Source organism: Toxotes jaculatrix, chromosome 2 (assembly GCF_017976425.1).
Source record: "Toxotes jaculatrix isolate fToxJac2 chromosome 2, fToxJac2.pri, whole genome shotgun sequence".
NCBI classification, from domain to species: Eukaryota; Metazoa; Chordata; class Actinopteri; family Toxotidae; genus Toxotes; species Toxotes jaculatrix.
In genome coordinates, this window is record NC_054395.1 from 30,500,688 (window position 1) to 30,520,018 (window position 19,331).

A 19,331-nucleotide genomic window follows, 5' to 3' on the forward strand; every position below is an offset into this window, starting at 1 on the left:
GGAAAGAACTGAACCTCTCACCTCCTCCACCTGCTTCTCCTCCAGAGACACCATCTCCAGCAGCTCCTCCTCTGACGGCAGGTTCTCCTCCTTGATGACAATGGGGGGAGGAGGACGGGCTGGGGGAGGAACGGAGGGAGGGGGAGCAGCAGCAGCCGCCATGGCCGTCTGCTGCTGCTGTTGGGCGGGAGGGGGGTTGATGATAACAAAGACAGGCGGGGGGTGAGTTGGGTGAGGAGCAGTGTGGGGGTGAGGCGGGAAGCTGGCAGGGTTGGTGACTCCCCCGCAGTCATCCTGCTGCGGCCCCTGGAGGCCCATCGAAACGTGGGAGGGAGGGACGGGACTAGCCGACCCCCCGACGGGACCCAGGGGGATGAGGGGGGTGAGGGAGGACGGATCCCCGACACTGGTGAGATAAATCTGAGGAGGGTCGCTCAGAGGAGGAGCAGGAGGATTCTGGGAACAAAGGAGAGAGAGAAAACATCCGTCAGAGCAGCACACATAAAGACTGTCCTGAAGGTGGCGCCAGTCGGGAGGTCATGGGGTCATTAAAGGTTCATCCTCTGGAGAGCAGGACTGAGATCAGGTTGTCGTGGCGACAGAAAATCTGAATTCAGAGGCCACAAACCCAGAGGGCAAAATAATCAGGCTGGAGGACAAGCTGAAGGGACAAAGACTGGAAGTTATCGGGACAGAGCCTGGTGCTGACCTGTGATTGGCTCGTGGCGTTGGCTGGTATCTGGGGGCTGAGAGCCGGAGTCGGACAGGGAGACGGCTGAGTGACGATCACCTGGAGAGCAGAGTCAACAGCTCCACCTACTGACGGAGAGGCTTTAGATTCTGACAATACACAGACCTGAGGAGGAGGAGGAGGAGGGGGAGGAGGAGGGGTGGAGGAGATGGAGGAGAGGTGGAGGAGATGGAGGAGAAGCGGTGGAGGAGGAAGAGGAAAAAAAGCCCCGTCAGATCGGAGGGGTCTGAGCTTTATAATCCTGCTCAGCGAGGCGGAAACGATGTCCAGTTCAAACTCTGGCACCGAATCTGACGGTAAGAACCGAGTCCTGGTCTCACACCTGCATCCTGTCAATGGACACGTCCACGTTTCCCTCACATGTTAACCCGAACCCTCCCACAGTGGACAACATATTACAGAAAACCACCTACAACATATGTATCAGATATTTAACATATAAAACATATTTCTATTTGTTCTGACAGAATAAACCACTGGATAAACTGTAAGGATGTCACTGATACACGCGTCTTATTGCTCTTTCACTCTGAAACGTCCGCCTCACCTCTCTGGCTGTGCAGTCCACCTTGGGCGCAGGGTCCTGTTGGAGCAGCAGCTCTGTTTTGATTGGCCGTGGGTTGGGTGAGGCCTGCAGTGATTGGATGGTGAAGGTGGAGTAGAGGCCGGACTTCATATAGTCGTTTCTGGAGCTTTTCTGGGAGCTGCTGGGCGACGAACGCTGGGGATCAATACAGAAATCAATCAATCAGCCAGTCAATATATTCATGTTACACACATCTGTGTGTCTCTACATCCTGCACAAACCCACAAAAATTAAAGGCAGTCTACCTGGGGCAAGCCCTTTGACGGACAGGTTGAGGTAACGCCCCCGATGCGTTTTGATTGGCTGTTTGGATCGACGCTGTCCCTCCTCTGGCCCTCCTCTCCATTACGTACCCCCTCAGGCAGGGAGGGGTCGGGCTGGCTGACAAACTTGTAGACAAACTTCTGACCACTCACCTTCTTGATGATGTTCTGAGATGAAAACACAGAACACCTGAGTAAAAACACCTGAGTGAAGGCAGGTCGCTCACACTGCAGAACACCTGCTCTAAACAACCACTGAGCTCCTCCCACCACACACCTCATAACTACTGACGCATTACTAACCAGTTCATTTCAATTTCTAAGGGTGAGGTGGTTGTTGTTGTTGTGTCTGTTCCTGTGTAGCAGCAGTATAAGCAGTAGTATTAGTACTCTCTGTAGTGTTATCAGTAGTATTATGAGCAGTACCTTGTCGTAGTAGTATCTCAGGGCTCGGCTCAGTTTGTCGTAGTTCATGTTGTGCTTGTTCTTGCGGAGCCCCCACAGTCGTGCCACCTCCTCGGCGTCCAGCAGCTTGAACTCTCCGTCCTCACCCGTCCAGGAGATCAGGTGACGCTGCCGCTGGTCGTCCAGCAGGTGGAGCAGGAACTGCCACAGCGTGATGGATGGGTCCATGGCTGAGGGGGGGGGGGGGGGGGGGGGGGCACGAAGGCGCAGTGAGTCGAGGTTTGGCATCATCAGAATTTTTTGGATTTCGGTTCTGATCAATTCGGTTTCAGCATCAATACCAAATCAATACTTTAGACTGAGAAATAAAAATACGACGGGCAACTTCAAAACTCAAAGCCGGTGCATCAGAGGCAACACATCAACATACACGGGTCAGTGCAAAGGAACCATGAGCAGCAATAAATAAAACACTTTGATATGGTTCATATAAATAATATAAATAACATCTTTCCCACTCTGAAACCACCAAAAGCCCAGATATCCCAGTTTTCCAGTAGCACTTAAATGCAGCATGTGGATCTGTGTGAGCTGCAGACGTGAAAAGAGTCTTAAAACATGGAGACATAACCTGACACACACACACGCACACACACACACTGATCTGATCTGTGTGTGTGTGTGTGTATCAAACAGGACAACAGAGCATCTGCATCTAAAACATTTATTCAGGTTTTGCTCGCGTTCAAGTTGCTTGGTATTTTTTGGTGTGCACCTGAACACACATTTGTGAGTAACCAAAGTTGTAAATCATATTTTTCATTTGCAGATCATGTAACACACGTGTGCGACCACTCAGAGTGTAATTTGTGTCCGTCGTGTTAAACTGAACGAGCTCTCTTCATGAGGAAGTGAACCAGAGAGCGGCTCAGCACAGAAGGTCGACGTTAAACAGATCACAGCGACAGAGATGCCAGTCAGCCATGTAAATGAGCCTCATTACCATTGGCTGACCTGTTACACAACTAACCTATCAAACACCTTGGAAACCATCGCCATGGTGAGAGACCTTTCATCAATGGTAACCAGGGGAGACGGACGGCAAACACAAAGAGAAAGAGACGTGAAGAGGCTGCTGCTGTTCAGTACTGACAGCAGCTGCAGGAGGTCGACTCTGCTGCTGCTCTGCTCAAAGGCACTTCAACACCAATACTGCTGCTCAGGCTTCTGTGAGCACCGGTTACTGTCCACAGCCTGCAGCTGCAACCTGAGAGTGAGCTGAAGACAATGGTCCAATCAGACGTCATCAGAGACAGAGACCAGCCTCATCAATACAGCAACTGATGTCCAACATTAAGACGTTAAAGAATAAGCCAAAAGAAAATGATATAAACAGATGAAATCATTTAAAAACACAAATCAAAATGAAAAGGCATCGACATGAGTTTGTAGAGAATCAGACACGTCCAGCCTCCTGCTGGGGCGTCGTGAAGCCCCGCCCCTGAATTCACAGCCGAGCTGTCAGACTGTAAACAGAGAGCGGCAGCACTGCTGACAGTCAGTGACGCTGGCTGCAGACTTCATTTTGTCAATGAAAACTATGCTGAAAAATACATAAACATATAATATATGTGTGTGTGTGTGTGTGTGTGTGTGTGTGTCTGTGTGTGTGTGTGTGTGTGTGTGTGTGTGTCTGTGTGTGTGTGTGTGTGTCTGTGTGTGTGTGTGTGTGTGTGTGTGTGTCTGTGTGTGTGTGTGTGTGGGTGTGTGTGTGTGTGTGTGTCTGTGTGTGTGTGTGTGTGTGTCTGTGTGTGTGTCTGTGTGTGTCTGTGTGTGTGTGTGTGTGTCTGTGTGTGTCTGTGTGTGTGTGTGTGTGTGTGTGTCTGTGTGTGTGTGTCTGTGTGTGTGTCTGTGTGGGTGTGTGTCTGTGTGTGTGTGTGTCTGTGTGTGTGTGTGTGTGTGTGTCTGTGTGTGTGTGTGTGTGTGTGTGTCTGTGTGTGTGTCTGTGTGGGTGTGTGTCTGTGTGTGTGTGTGTGTGTGTGTGTGTGTGTGTGTGTGTGTGTGTGTGTGTGTGTGTGTCTGTGTGTGTGTGTGTGTGTGTAAACAGTGAATGGATGCAGCAGCTTATCTGTCCTCAGTCTTTTCATGGTTTATTTCCACTGAGGTGTTTACTGAGCTCCATCCCCGTCTGATTCAAGTCACACTGGGAACTGACCAGAACCACACCAGTAGAACCCTGGTTCTGGTGACTGAATCTGTATGGGACAGATTAAAGTAACAGCTGGAGCCGAATGCTGTTTACACCTCAGTGTTCAAAAGATTTCACGAGATGAATTAGAGTCAAAAACCATCTTCTCTCTCAGAGTCCTGAGTCAGACCTAAACACACGGACGTGATTCAACACATGTTGATGTGATTCAGTGTGACTCCACTTCCTGAGGACATCACCATCTCTGATGTCCCGCCAGAATAAAACTCCAGAAATTCACATAGAAATCAGAGGAAAAGAAGCTGCAGAACTTCATTGAGAATCCTGCTGTTTTTAAGATTCCTTCAGTATCACAGAGATCCAGTGAGAGCTGTCAGTGCAAACAGGAGCTGATCACAGCTGATTCAGTCTGACTGAATCCTGTGGAGGGCGCTGCGTCACCGTGAGCCATCTGGTCCTTACATACCTGGAGCTGTGTTTCCAGTTGATGCTGCCGTTTGTCAGGGTTGTCCCATGTCACTGATCCAGTTTGTGATTTTCACAGCATCTCCAGGTACAGCCGGGGGAAGGAGTGGGTCCAGCTTTGAAATGGTTTTGTTGGCCTCATCAGACGTAACCTCCAGCATGGACCGGGACGGTCTGATGCCCAGGGTGCAGCGGCTGGAAGAGAGTCAGCCCCTCCCACTCTGAGGCCATGGTCTGTTGGGAAATGATGGACTGCTCCGTTCGGTTGGACACGAGCTGAAGTAGCTCTGAGCTCTGAGTGACAGCAGAAAGGAGCCTGAGACTGACAGGAGGGTCAGTGCAGCGTCAGCTGTAGTGCAGGCGCTGCACTGGACTGTGTGGTGAACTGGAGCTGCAGCAAAGATTTCGATTTACCAGTTCCAACTCCCACCTATGGTCATGAGCTCTGAGCAGTGACCGAAAGAATGAGACAGGGGACAGCAGCAGCAGGGACCCCTCAGAGACAGGGTCAGGAGCCCAGAGATCAGAGCACGGCTGCTGGTCCTCTGTGTCCAAATGAGACAGCTGAGGTGTTCTGGGTAAACACTCCCCCTCTCCTCCATTCCTAGCTGTCCTATCTTCCTCCTCTTCCTCCTCTCACCCAGCCCGGCCCTCAGCAGGAGGGTCCCCCAGCAGGAGGGCCCCCCATCTGAGCCAGGTTCTGCTCGAGGTTTCTTCCTGTTCAAAGGGAGTTTTTCTTGCCACTGTCGCTTTAAGTGCTGATCTGGGGTCAGACTCTGGGTCTCTGTAAAGAGCTTTGAGACCATTTTGATTGTGGAAGGCGCTATATAAATAAAATTGAATTGAATTGAATTGAATGATCAGGATCATACTGGATGCTTTCCACTGGAAGTTTTCTGAGCACAACATTTCATACACTGAGCAACTGAAAAAAAAAATCCTCATATTAATCAATAATGAAACTAATAGCTGTCTGGAGTCCTGGAGTTGACAGAGCAGAGGGAGAGGGGACGGAGAGAAGAACCAAACCACAGGTGTGTTCACTTTCTCCACCAGAGCAGAGCGAAGTCAAATCTTTTTATACAGCCTGATTTCACAAAGCACGAAGCCCACACCCTCTGTCACCCTCAGGAGGGAGCCCTCTGCCACGAGGCGGATAATCAGCATGACCACAGTACAGACAGCACCTGAGCAACGTGACCTCCTCTCCACCACGAAGACTACACCACAGAGACCAGACCACATCCTGTCCCCTATGGTTTCTGCCAGTCCAACAGATCCTGCTGATCCCAGGTGCTGACGGTCCTGAGGCGGACCCATCTGTCCTCCCTGTCCTCACCCCGTCTTTTCTGACTCACATCATCTGATCGGAAACGTGTCACATCTCACAAACACTTTTTAACACTCACATCACAGTGCGTCAGTGCTGCCATGACAACGAGCGAATATTTCATCAGTGACCTGTAACGGTCTCCGTGACATCCGTACCATCACGTCTGTAATCTGTGAATCTGACACCTGAGCTTCACTCCCAGACCAGCTTCAGTGCCACAGAGATCCTCTGATGGATCACACCTCATGTCCAGAAATATATTTCATATACTAATCCATTTAATGAACGGTGCATAGACCTTTTCCCCTTTTTGTTTGTGAAGCCATTACAATAAAACAATTAGTCGACTGAAAGGAAACAAATCAGCAACCCTAACCCCAACCCACATATTCTGTGATTTCTGCTGATTCAGTTTGTTCAGTCAGAACATTTTCTGCTTTTCTTCTTTTTATATCATTATTTACTGAATATCTTTGGACTGCTGAGACACGCATGTGCACATGTAAACAGATTTTATGTAATTATGCAGGTAATCACCTTCACACTTCCAAAACATTGTCTTTGAACCAAAGAAGTTGTTTAAATGTTAAATGTTGAGCTGTACAAGAGCTTCGTCTGTAAGAAGTAAACTAGTGTGAAACTGTAAACATGATTTAAAATAAGATTAAAATCAAAATGTTGACGGTCAGAGACAGTAACGGCGTGTACACAGAAGCTGTTTCAGTCGGGTTGTACGATTACAAAACTTTATGACTGACAAAGTGGAATTTATTTTTCTCTATACAAGATTCAGTGCACGAGGGAACGGCACTGTGTTCCTACAGTTCTACGGTGAACACGATGAGGACAAATATCGTGAACAGCACCGAGGCAGAGTTCATCACTTCATGAATGAAGTGAGAAATAGAGCTGTAACAGTTACTCCATTTATCCATATGCTGATCCAACCAAACTTTGTTGATGTGAGGATTCGTGACTGCAGCCCTGGTTCAGTGAGGACACAAACATTTACAAAATCAGCCTGAAAACTAAATACCTGGAGATGCGTTCTCAGATTCACCTCGGTGAAGGTGCATTAAGGCGCACGGCATCTGTGCAGGACGGACCCAATAAAATCCTTGTTCACAATCAGCACAAACAGAAGCAGATGACAGCAGCACTGTCACAGTAAAGCAGCCATGGTCACCGTGCTGACATCCGCTGAGAGGACCGTGGCTGTGTGTACAACTGTGTGGGTTTCACTGTGCACGCGCTCTCAAGCTGCAGCACGAAAGCAAATCAGTTCCAACCCGAGATTCAATACCGTGATAACACGCACACGCACACAGCTGCAGGCTGCTGCAGGCCTCAGCAGCTTGCACACACCTGTTGCAGCGCTGCTGCTGCTGCTTCCCTCCAAACTGCACAGAAACACACACACACACACACACACACACACACACACCGCTGTATCCTCCATCAGCAGCGAGTAAACACAGCATGAAGACGCTCGGTCTCTTACCGTTTATCAGCGGGTTTGAATCCATCTTCAACGAAATGTTCCCTCTTGTTTTCAGTTTCCTGTCTCCCTGCAGGCTCAGACCTCCTCCATGCTGCCGTGTTGTTGTTGTCCTGTCTGTGTGTGTGTGTCTGTGTGTCGGGGGGGAGGTTGTCGGAGCAGGTTACAGCTGTCAGAGCCTGGCTGAGGACGGTGAAACGTTCAGCAGCTTCTCTCCCGACCTGCTGGCGTTATGTAACCGCTCCGAGCTGCAGCTGCCAGGCTCCCCTGCCTCCATGCTAACGACACTCACCGAAAAGTTAGCTCAGCCCCAAAGACTCACCGACGGATCAACAAACCGACTCTACAGAAATCTGCGTCTCAGAAATGATCCTCTGGCGCGTGTCCAACCCACTATCCGCACATAACTTAATGCTAATTAAGAAGCGCGGTGGGAGTTAATGTCTAAAACGCTTGCGTTAGTATTACAATGTGAGTTAAGTTTCTGCGGATGTGGAAAAGTGAGTTACGGTGTTTCTCTCTTCGCTACATCCCTGCAGTTAGAGCCTGGATCTGTTGACAAGCGCTGATGAGAGCTAACTAGCTAGCTAACTACCCATGCTAACACCGCCAGGCTAACACGTTTTGGTTTTAGTTTTCTGGCTTTAAGATTTGGTTGTTTTTAATATTCCCGGTGAACTCCGGAGCGGCCTTTTAAACACCAGGCTGCCGCTGAATCTTTACGAAGTTTCTCGCTGTTCAGGGTTTTCAGGGGCTGAAGCAACTAGCCTAGCCTAGCCCAGCCCGATGCTGTGATAGCGCCCCCCGCCGCCCGCCTTCCTCCTCTCGCGGTGGTGCGTCAGCCCCCAGACAACGCTGCTGCTGCGGACCGGAGCCACAGGCCACCGACACTGGAGAAAAGTAGTCTGTAAAACCCGCTCGGTGGTTTACTGTCGGTGAGCGGGCAGAAGCGTCCGCCCGTGGAGCCTAACTTCATCACTCAGGTGTGTTTTCCCTGTTTCTTCCTGTTTGGACAGACGCCTCCTCACTGCCACCGCTGTCACGTTACCCGCCATTAACACAATCACACTTCCGCTGATGCATTTCAACATAAAAGTCTGTTGAGCCCCTAAGGTTCACCCGCTTCTGTCATTTTTTTCTGCGCTTAACAGAAACTGATTGTTTCTGTTAGAAACTCAGAAACTGTTTCTGGACAGTCGTCAGGTACGTGAACTGTTCTACTTTGTATGTTTCTCCGTTTTTGAATCATCAGTTTGCTCCTCCTCAGCTCATTCTGGATCCAAAACACGGATCCACCAACAGGCAGTGAAATCAGAAGAACCTTCACTTCCGGGTGTCAAATTAAAGCCTCAGCATTTGGATCAACCAGTAACAAAGTGGAAGCTGGACAAAGCCTTTTTAAAATATGATGTCCCACTGGAGGAATACGTCTCCACACCAGCATCATTTACTTCTCATGATTGATTGATTGATAGATAGATAGATAGATAGATAATTTAATCTATTTCCCTCTGAAATGATGTGAAGTATAAAGTAAAATGGAAATAATCCAGTACAAGGTCCAGGTAATGTCCTGTCTCATAACCCGTCCATGGCTGTGGGACATCTGAAGTTACAGCTATTTATTGAGATTATTTCTCATTAAAACATTTAGTTATTTGGATTCATTTATTTCAGTGAATGATGTAAATCTTCATCTTGTACTTATATGTATTTATAGATCAAAGATCATTCATGATGATTTCTACATCATTTCTGACTCACTGAAATGTTTACAAACATGTTGTTGTTGTTCTCACCTGAAGCGTGAATGCAAATGCAAAGATCCTGAATTATAAATGGTGAAAATGTAATTATGACTAAAAAATGAATTGAAATAACTGAGAAACACTAGCATAATATATAATAATAAAAAACAGGAAAATTATTTATTTAATCTTCAGATGTATTAATGATACATCTGAAGATTATTAAATGAAAAATACCGCAAATATTAGGGCTTCTCGGTTAGCTCAGCTGGTAGAGCATAAGATTCAATCTTTCAGGGTCGTGAGTTTGAGCCCCACTCCAGGCGGCACCTACTCCCACGGGCTCACCACCTGTGCGTGGTGCTGTAGGACTTTGGTGCATTGTGGACTGGGCGGCAGTCGCCCCCGTGACCTGGGTCTGGACACAGATAAGTGGCAGATGATGACATGACAGCAAATATTAGTTAATTATTTTTAAGAATCAGCAAAATATCAGAAAAACATTTGGAAAACATCAAAGAAATCATAGTACAAAATCTGAAAAATGATCAGTGGACAATCAGTCACTCGAACCAGGACAGGACCTGGACCAGGACAGGACTGGGACCAGCAGTGAGTCAGACATGTTTCTGTGTGTGAGTCTATTTCAGGAGTCGTCTCTCAGCTTCTTTACACCACTCGATTTAGCATCCAGTTTCCATGGTAACAGGCTCTGTCTCTGATGGCTCATGTTTCCATCTTATTTTTACATTTATCTGTTTACTCTTTATTGATAATTATAATTCAGAATACATGTCCAAAAGTATGTGGACAGCTGCAACATGTCCTGCTGTAACAGCCTCCATTCTTGTGGTTCAGGCCCCACCCTTCAGCTCTGCAGGCCCACCTGGAGAGGCTTTAGTATTTGTCCTGATTAGTGTCCATGTCTGTTACAGACCAGGTCTTGTTATTTTATTATAGTCAGAACATCGTCCCTCCTGAAAACGTCCCTCCTGAACTGTCCTCTGGTCGTCCTGCAGAACTCACAGCAGCTGACCAACATGTGCAAAAGTCTAGAAACTTCATTCGGACAGGTCAGTCAGTCCCTGCAGCTCCCTCAGACCCTGCAGAGGAGGAGAAGAAGTAGAAGTAGAAGAGAGCAGCCAATCAGATTTCTCATCTGTTAGAAAAAAAGCCAGAGGCCGCAGGGCGCAGGGCCTCAGAAGCTCAGCAGCACGGCTGCACTGCCATGGACCAAAGCAGCTGCTGCTGAACTGCACCTGGTCCCCGAGGAGGACCGTCCCCACAAGGATTAGCAAAGTCTGACACTGCTGGTTAGGACTGAACATCAGGAGGTGTGTCCCCACAATCCTCAATAACATCTGTTCCTCAAGGAACATGGGAGTTTTAACATGTTGAATCTGAACTGAAAAACACTTCTCTGAACATCATTAACCCTCACACACACACCTGCTCTGAGTGTGTGTGTGTGTGTGTTCTACATACATCATAATCATAAATAATATATCCCCCCAAATATGTAAAATATCCCATAAATATTCATCATTAAAAATCTGTTAAATGGCCAAAAAACAAAACTCAGCTATATTATTCTTTTTTGTCATTCATTGACAAGAGACAAAATAATTAGCTGATTGAAAAATGAACAATGTATTAATCAGTGATGAAAATCCTGAATCATAATTAAATCATGTGAAATTGATAATCAATAAAAAAACAACAAACTGATCAAAGATAAAACCTCAGCAGCGTCTGTGTAAAAAACAAACAAACAAACAAACAAAACAAAACAAAACAGACAAAACAAACTGACCTCCAGCACCATCCGGATGTTGGCCTTTATTTTGGCGGAGTCTTTGGTAAGCTGCTCTGTGAAGCTGAAACACATAATGTTAGCACGGTTAGCATCTCTCATTCATAACAATGGACACAGCTAGCATGGAGCCAACACACACCTGAAACTCAGTCCTCCGTTTTTCAGCTGACTCTATCTCTTTATTATCTTCATCATATTTGTTCAAAATCACAGAACTTTATTTAAAACGCTGAATTCTGCTCTGCACATTTAAAATCTAAGATGAATTAAAAAAGCTGAGACACTTGAACTGACGCTGTGAGCTGACTCGTCTTCTTTTCAATGAATCGCAGAGCTTCGTCGTGATCCATCTCCACGAAGAAACCGTAACCCACCGCCACGAAGATCCTGGACGCGTCCTCCCTGACGGAGAAGACGAGAGGACAAGTTAAAAACCAGCAGGATGCTCTGCAGCCTGAGCTCGACTCCTCTGATCTGCTGATGTATTGACACATACATGATTCTCTCTGTCACAGTGATCAGTTTTTATGGTTTGTGATTGATCAGTATTAATTATTAATGGTGTCTATCAGAGTGATTGATGAAGATATCAACAGCTTACACTTCAGCCTGGACGTAGAAGTTACAGCCCAGATCTACGTCTGTCTTCAGCTGCTGAGAGCCCGAGTCCTGCACACACACACACACACACACACACACACACACACACACACACACACACACACACACACACACACACACACACACCATGACTTCACTCTGACTCTCAGTGTGTAAACACAGCTCTAACATACAACTTTAACCCTGAACATGTTCCTGACCTCAGGGCTGTGATTACAGACAATCACTGGCAGATTCTTCAACAATAATGTTTATTGTTATATCGTTTATTTTTACTGGTTTTCAGTAACAGGCCTCAGAGTGTTTTTATCTGATCAATCTTATTTTCCTCTTTATAAAATTTCAAGAATTCAAAAAAACAAATTTACCAGAACTTTTCCTTCACTTCCTGTTTTTAGAAACAATGTGGAAATCATTTCTTCTTTGAACCACCTCATTTTTAATGTGTGTGTGTGTGTGTGTGTACCTGCAGAGTCTGTATGGTGTTCTTCAGCTGCAGGTACTGAGATATCTTCTCATAAACCGAATCTCTCTGCTCCAACACTTTCCTGCAAAACATCACACACAATGTTTGATGTCAGTTTTTCCCCAAAATCACAACACATGTTCTTCCTCTTCCAGCCAGGGACCAGGTCCCTGATAACACTGTGAGGCCTGTGAGCTCAGGCGGTGACCAGGCTCCTAACATGGTCTCTGAACTCTCTAACTGTGACACATGCAGGACATGAGGAGGCGTCTGATGGTCCCTGAGCCCAAACATCCCTCCAATCACAGCCAGGGTTTCAGCTCTGTGTACATCAGTATGCACAGGTGTGAACAGGTGTGCCGCGGGAACATGAAGTGTGCAGGCACGCGCTCTGATAACGATAATGGCTGCGCCTCCTTCACGGTCACTTCTGTACAAGCAGCTTTTCATTTCAGGTGTTAAACACTGAACCCATCGCTCCTCTGACTGTTTCACTTCCTGGTGTCACAGTGACACCGAGCTGAAGCGCGTGCGCGCTGAAGCTGTGTTTCTTACTGTAAATCTCTCTTCAGAACTTCGTTGATGAAGTTTTCATACTGTAACACCTTCGGATCCACGTTAGCATTAGCGTTAGCATGAGCATTAACGGGCAGAGACATCTTCGCTGTTTCCTCTTTACAACACAAACTTCCGTCCGTGACGAAGTTACAGCAGCGGCCGTTAAACCTACGGACGCTCCCGCTGGTGTTAACGTTACCGTCTCACACTCAGTACCGACCCACACACGGTCCGGTTAACGTGCAGAGACCGCATATAAACATGCCTCTCTGAACCGGACGTGGTGCAGCTGCGACCGGTACAGCACTTCCACATTTCGAAATAAAAGCAGTGAGGGCCAGGGGCCACAGAGTTACAGTGAATAGAACAGACACTGCTCTGTGTCGATGAGGTGACACTCAGCGTGTTTATTTTACACTGTCTGGATAAAACTGAATCCATGTTATCTGAGTAAACTTGGTCCTGGAAGATTTTTAAATGTTAACCTGGAACCTGTTTGTTAACCTGGTCTGTAAAAAAACAACTCGATCCGTTACATCTTTAACGAAAACAAAAGTTAAGAATAGAAATTATTAAAATGAAATTATCAAAATGCTTCAATGTTTCCCTTACAGCGGGGCTGGAAGCTGCAGGTCGTATAATTGAGCACTGACAGGTGTCCGAGTGTGTCAGAGACACAGGTAAAATACTCGGCTCAGTTAAAATCCAGGTAAAGGAGAAAACCACAGCCCTGATTCACTGATCTGTTTCAGTTTCTGGACTGATCTCTGATTCTTGGTGAAATCATCTGAACAGTGAGTGAAACGTGGAGGAGACACAGCCACGCGCTGACTCATTATCAGGATCACAGCATGATTCCTGCTGAAAGGTCGCAGAGAGAACACATTCACTGTGACCGACAGGTGAGTCTCTTCTACCTGCTCCGGCTCTGTGGCTGGACTGTTTCGTGACGTCACTGTAAACAAACATGGTGGTCCGCTAGCCGCTCTGTAGCTAACACTAACTCGTTTAATATAAGATGCTTGTCTAAAACTGGATCCAGTGTGCGTTTCAATAAAGACGGAACGCTGTCTTTCTCTTTGTTTCTATCGGACACTTGTGATGCGTCAGCAACCGCAGAGTAAGGCAGGCGAGCAACAGTGGTTGAATTTGTAGTTTAGCTGTGTTAGCTTAGCCTCTGGGTTACCAAGGTAACGTTAGCCAACAGTTAGCTGGCTCTTGCGGAGTTGTCGGTGTTTTCTTGTCTAAAAGTAATTTATCTTTGAAACACGGCTTTTGTTTGCGGTTGTCTTATATGCCGACTTAAAGCAAACAATGGCCTGAATTTAACAGCGTGAACTGACCGTATGTTTTGTTGAACCGATAAGGAAGAGACAATAAATTACCAGATTTGTGAAGGGAGTTCGTGTTTCGTTCACTCTGCCGTTTTGTCCGCGTGTGGTCGTTGACTGGAAACTACAACAAAAACGCATTCTGGTGTTTTTATGTCTCACAAACACTTTACTCCTCATGTCCCAGACTTTTGCTGCTGACAGTTCTCATCACGTCAGGATCTGTTTGTCCATGTGAACACGAACTGCTGTGAGAGTTTCTTAAATTCAGTTTAAGTAAAAACGTTTGATTAAAAATACTCAGCAAGACTTGAGATGTGTGGAGACTCAGTTCCCTCAGACCTCTGTCAAGTGTAGCGCACTGACTCAGACATGGAGCAGTACAGTATTCTGGGCCGGATCGGAGAAGGAGCCCACGGCATCGTCTTCAAGGCCAAACACATCGAGGTAACTCTGCTGTCCACAACAGCTAAATGACCTGGAAGAACGAGTCAATGAATCACACATCACATATCAGAAACATTTAAAACGACGGCTGGGCGGGGCGTTAACAGGCCAGAGGACATATATAATCTGTGCAGTGTGTCCTGGGCCTGCCCTGAGGTCACCTGTCAGAAAACCTCCAGTGGACGGTTCCCAGGAGGATCCTGATCAGCAGCTCGACTCCGAGCTCCCTCCAGACATCAGAGGTCCTCGCCCTGTGTCTGAGCCCAGCCTTCCCACAGAGGCCGCTCGTTTCCGCCGCTTGTGTCCGTGATCTCATTCTTTCGGTCACGAGGCTGGGCCCAAAGCCCATGAGCACAGGTGAAGGTCAGAGCGTAGGTCACCTGGTAAATGGAAAGCTGTGTCTTCTGGCTCGCCTCCCTCCCCGCAGCGTGCTCTCTCTCCCACTGAATGTGTGTCTTTATTCCGACAGATGAAAATATTCATTAGCTGAAAAGTGAATACTCCTCATTCTGTAACGCTGGGTTATCAATAATAAATGTATTGATTATGATGTATTGAGTGTTCTCTGTCAGACAGGAGAGACAGTGGCTCTGAAGAAAGTGGCTCTGAGGAGGCTGGAGGACGGCATCCCCAACCAGGCTCTGAGGGAGATCAAGGCCCTGCAGGAGATCGAGGACAACCAGCATGTGAGTACCAGAGGACGTCAGGTCCGAGGTCAGAGGTCAGAGGTTAATGTTACACTCATTCCTACCCCTCCTTCCGGGCAGGTGGTGAAGCTGAAGGACGTCTTCCCTCACGGTACGGGCTTCGTCTTGGTGTTTGACTTCATGCTCTCTGACCTGTCTGAGGTCATCAGGAACTCCCAGCGACCTCTGACCCCAGCTCAGGTCAAAGGTTACATGATGATGCTGCTGAAGGGGGTCGCCTTCCTGCATCACAATAACATCATGCACAGGGTGAGAAATCTCTGTCTGCCCTCCCTCTGTAACACACTCAGCACTGCAGTGAGAGATCATCACCATCATCACCATCATCATCACCACCTTCAGTCCTCAGACACTCAAAACAGAGGACAGTGAACAGACTGTCTGTTCATCTGACCCTTCAGAGTAAAAGCCCTGAAATATGTCTGTGTGTTGGTGTAGGACCTGAAGCCAGCAAACCTCCTCATCAGCTCCTCAGGTCATCTGAAGATCGCAGACTTTGGTCTGGCCAGGCTGTTCAGTGAGCAGGGGGAGAGGCTGTACAGTCACCAGGTGGCCACCAGGTAACAGGTTATCATACACTCAGAACTTTATTCGTCCAGTTAGTTTAACAGCAAACAGACGTTACTGAATCAGCAACAAGAGGGAGAGACAGAGCAACATCAACCTCATCAACGTATTCACTGTGTGTGTGTGTGTGTGTGTTCAGGTGGTACAGAGCCCCTGAGCTCCTGTACGGAGCCAGAAAGTACGACGAGGGAGTCGACCTTTGGTGAGAAAATGAAACTACTTCTCATCTTAATGCTAAAATCACTTCTTCTTCTTCTTCTTTTTTTTCTTCTTCTTCTTCTGTTTGCTGCTGAAACTGCTGTGGCTGCTCATGCTGCTGTCTGTGGCTTCAGTTGCTTAAAGTCTCTAACGAGACGATGTCCCTTGGTAGCTGATGACGTAGCATGAGGCTGTGCTGTGTTCTCCACTTTATCTTTACCAACATGGGGACTTTTCATTTTTACTCTGTTTCACTTTCAGTGAGTTTGATTTTACATTATCATTATTATTATTATTATTAACGCGTTTCCATCCCTTTATGGACGTGCACTGTTCCTGTTGAACAGATGAAAACATAATGTGCAGCACTGAGAGCTGAGCAGCAGGGGGCAGTCTGAGGCCACGGCTGGCCCAGGCTGATCCAGGAGGACGTGAGTGAGGATTAGTGGTGCTGATGTTCAGCAGCTGTGGACACGCTGACATGTCAGTGGGTCACAGGTTTATCAAAGGAAAGAGCAGCAGGCGACGTGTTGACCTGTCGCTGCCGTAACAGGAAGTCTGGCCTTTCGTGACCTTTGAGTGTCGAAGGATAAATCAGACTTCCTGGCAGAGTTCAGATAAAGTGTCTGAACACGTTTCAGGGCGGTGGGCTGCATCTTTGGGGAGCTGCTGAACTCCTCTCCTCTGTTTCCTGGAGAGAACGACATCGAACAGCTCTGCTGCGTCCTCAGAGTGCTGGGAACGCCGACACAGGACAGCTGGCCGGTACGTCACACACACCCAGGTCTGAACCCTCAGACAGCCCACTGAAGGGGGGGGGACCAGACACAGTGTCCTCACAGCACAATGCACACGCAGTGCGTACGTCCACTCTTCCTGCTCACATTCACTTTTATCTAGAAACAATTTAAGTTCAGGAAAGATTTGGAAAGTTTACAACCAAAAGCGGAACAATGAAACTTTCAAATGTTCTAAAATCTTTAGGTAAATTCTAGTTAAACTGAGAATAAAGTCCTGTCGGTTTAAAACTTAAACCCCCATCACTGTGTCCAGACCTCTGCTCAGCCAATAAAACTTTGTCCATAAAACTGCTCCAGGAACCGACAGGTCTCTCTGAAGACTGTGTTGGTTTTCTGATGTAAGTAAACCTGTGAGTCATGTGACTGAATCACAGTGTGTTAATGCTCCCACCCTGTGTGTGTCTGTCTCCAGGAGATAGTGGAGTTACCAGATTACAATAAAATCACCTTTAAGGAGAATCCAGCAATCCCATTGGAGGAGATCGTCCCTGACACGTCCCCTCAGGCCATCGACCTGCTCTACAAGTTCCTGGTGTATCCATCCAAACAGCGCTGCTCAGCCAGACAGGTAGGAAACAGGAAGTGGACTTCAGGTCAAACAGGAAACACAAAGATATTCAGTTAAATATCTTCAAAGCCTGAGCTGAAGAACGACTAAAACGATAAACTGATTATCCAAACTATCAAAGTAAATCCTGTGATCAATGGACTGATGGTGTCAGTTGCACCTGTACAGCCACTGATGCTCCTGCTTTATACACACGTACTGTGTGTGTGTGTGTGTGTCTCCACGCTGTCTTCGTGGTGATGATGTCAGAACGTACCTCGCGTCCTGAGCTGTGTCTCTGATGTGTAGCATCAGTTTCCAGTTCCTCAGCAGCTGAAACGCTGTGGGGAGCAGATGCAGGTTGGATTTACTGAAACTGAAGCTCATGTTCTGTCAGAGCGGAGAACAGAAAACGGCACCTGGCTTCTTTATTGATTAACTGATTGATGTATTGATCGAAGTTCCACCTGTGCTCTTGTCCTCTCTGCAGGCTCTCCTCCATCCATACTTCTTCTCCTCTCCTCTTCCTGCTCACCATTCAGAGCTGCCCATCCCTCAGAGGGGCGGCAGACCCCCCCGCCAGCGCCTGCAGGCTCCGCCCACCGAGTTCTCAGTGGACCTGCCCCTGCAGAACAGCGTGGTAGACCCCACGCTGCTTCAGGGACACGCCTCCTGCCTCTGAACAACCAAACAACAGATGAACTGACCAATCATCTTTCTCTCTGCTGTTTATTTCTTTGTCAGTTTCACTGATTCTTCATCTCACCTGCTGAGACACTGTTACCTGCATTCACAACTTTGAATAAAGCTTCGTGCGACAGGATTTCTGAGGCGTCCTTTCATGTCACATCTCTCGACGTTCAGCTGGAACCAGTCTGACACAGAACACGGTGAGCGAATGTTCACACCAGCGTGTTTCCACAGCATCCAGTTCTCATCTGAAATCAGAATTACATTCACACGCTTCATTAGAACCTGAGAAAAACCCAGACCTGTGTCGGACTGTGTGCAGCACATTCACGCCTCTGCAACCAGTTCATGGTCTTTACTGGGACACACCAAAAACCAGAGCATAACCGGGACACAAATAATCAGCACGATGAAAAACAGATCAGTTCATACTGACTTCACAAACACAGGAAAGGAGCCCATCCCAGGAAGCTCCACGCCCCCACCCTCCACACCCCCCCTCACCCTCTGTGTGGCATCAGAGCCACCTTCAGTCACACTGAAGTCAACTGTCCCAGTGAGTGAGCAGCTCTTCACCCTCTGTCTCTGTGAGTATGATTATCGCTGCACTTTAAAGTTTCTCAGAGGAAACTCTGAGACCAAACATTTTTCTGACGTTTAGTTAAAGTTCGTTCAAACAGCAGAGATTCAGAAGACATTTAAAAGACGTTTGTGTTTCTTTAACTCATGAGTTCATGGTGGCAGCAGAGCTCCGTCTCTGTCTCCTTGTGTTTGCTGACGTCGATCACCCTGCTGCTTCACCCTGCTGCTGCTTCACCCTGCAGCTGCTGCTGCTTCACCCTGCTGCTGCTTCACCCTGCAGCTGCTGCTGCTTCACCCTGCTGCTGCTGCTGCTTCACCCTGCTGCTGCTGCTGCTTCACCCTGCTGCTGCTTCACCCTGCTGCTGCTTCACCCTGCAGCTGCTGCTGCTTCACCCTGTTGCTGCTGCTGCTTCACCCTGCTGCTGCTTCACCCTGCAGCTGCTGCTGCTTCACCCTGCTGCTGCTTCACCCTGCAGCTGCTGCTGCTTCACCCTGTTGCTGCTGCTTCACCCTGCTGCTGCTGCTGCTTCACCCTGCTGCTGCTTCACCCTGCTGCTGCTTCACCCTGCAGCTGCTGCTGCTTCACCCTGCTGCTGCTTCACCCTGCAGCTGCTGCTGCTTCACCCTGCTGCTGCTGCTGCTTCACCCTGCAGCTGCTGCTGCTTCACCCTGCTGCTGCTTCACCCTGCAGCTGCTGCTGCTTCACCCTGCTGCTGCTGCTGCTTCACCCTGCTGCTGCTGCT

At 47.8% G+C, this 19,331-nt stretch overlaps 3 protein-coding genes across 8 annotated transcripts in view; 1 reads left to right on the plus strand and 2 right to left on the minus strand.

Moving 5' to 3' along the window:
- Positions 1–8,529, minus strand: part of elk1 (ETS transcription factor ELK1) — a 23,863-nt gene extending 15,334 nt beyond the window's left edge. For all 5 annotated transcript variants that reach the window (XR_005896544.1, XR_005896541.1, XR_005896543.1 and 2 more), the window contains exons 1-6: positions 7,514–8,529; positions 2,027–2,235; positions 1,583–1,768; positions 1,299–1,472; positions 710–856; positions 22–456 (exon numbers count right to left, since the gene is read on the minus strand). Coding sequence is in view for 1 of the 5 variants with exons in the window: in XM_041065788.1 (XP_040921722.1) it covers positions 22–456; positions 710–856; positions 1,299–1,472; positions 1,583–1,768; positions 2,027–2,235; positions 7,514–7,538 (1,176 nt within the window). In the remaining 4 variants the exon portion in view is untranslated. The remainder of the gene's footprint in view (positions 1–21; positions 457–709; positions 857–1,298; positions 1,473–1,582; positions 1,769–2,026; positions 2,236–7,513) is intronic.
- Positions 8,530–9,716: 1,187 nt separating this feature from the next.
- uxt (ubiquitously-expressed, prefoldin-like chaperone) lies at positions 9,717–13,004 on the minus strand. Its single transcript, XM_041065830.1, has 7 exons — positions 12,717–13,004; positions 12,162–12,243; positions 11,676–11,743; positions 11,369–11,476; positions 11,072–11,135; positions 10,322–10,361; positions 9,717–10,271 (listed from the first exon to the last, which is right to left on the minus strand). Coding segments are annotated over exons 1-7 (468 nt in total). The 5' UTR covers positions 12,821–13,004; the 3' UTR covers positions 9,717–10,269.
- Positions 13,005–13,693: 689 nt separating this feature from the next.
- Positions 13,694–18,139, plus strand: cdk20 (cyclin-dependent kinase 20). Of its 2 annotated transcripts, XM_041065818.1 has the most exons (9): positions 13,694–13,839; positions 14,238–14,497; positions 15,070–15,183; positions 15,265–15,453; positions 15,643–15,764; positions 15,911–15,973; positions 16,611–16,734; positions 17,182–17,337; positions 17,807–18,139. In XM_041065818.1, the coding sequence occupies exons 2-9, from the start codon at positions 14,423–14,425 to the stop codon at positions 17,996–17,998; spliced, it is 1,035 nt and encodes a 344-aa protein (XP_040921752.1). In that variant the 5' UTR covers positions 13,694–13,839; positions 14,238–14,422; the 3' UTR covers positions 17,999–18,139. The 2 variants fall into 2 exon arrangements, with proteins under 2 accessions (XP_040921752.1, XP_040921743.1); XM_041065809.1 differs by having other exon boundaries at positions 13,694–14,497.
- The last annotated feature ends 1,192 nt before the right edge of the window (positions 18,140–19,331 follow it).

Excerpts from the sequence above, each read along its gene's own strand:
- uxt (XM_041065830.1), bottom strand. The coding sequence starts at position 12,820 with ATGTCTCTGCCCGTTAATGCTCATGCTAACGCTAATGCTAACGTGGAT. Across the intron at positions 12,244-12,716 it reads GTTCTGAAGAGAGATTTACA|GAAAGTGTTGGAGCAGAGAG; the intron begins GTAAGAAACACA and ends GATGTTTTGCAG. Across the intron at positions 10,362-11,071 it reads ACATCCGGATGGTGCTGGAG|GGTCTGAGGGAGCTGCAGGG; the intron begins GTCAGTTTGTTT and ends CCTCCTCTGCAG.
- cdk20 (XM_041065809.1), top strand. The coding sequence starts at position 14,423 with ATGGAGCAGTACAGTATTCTGGGCCGGATCGGAGAAGGAGCCCACGGC. Across the intron at positions 14,498-15,069 it reads TCAAGGCCAAACACATCGAG|ACAGGAGAGACAGTGGCTCT; the intron begins GTAACTCTGCTG and ends GTTCTCTGTCAG. Across the intron at positions 17,338-17,806 it reads AGCGCTGCTCAGCCAGACAG|GCTCTCCTCCATCCATACTT; the intron begins GTAGGAAACAGG and ends TCCTCTCTGCAG.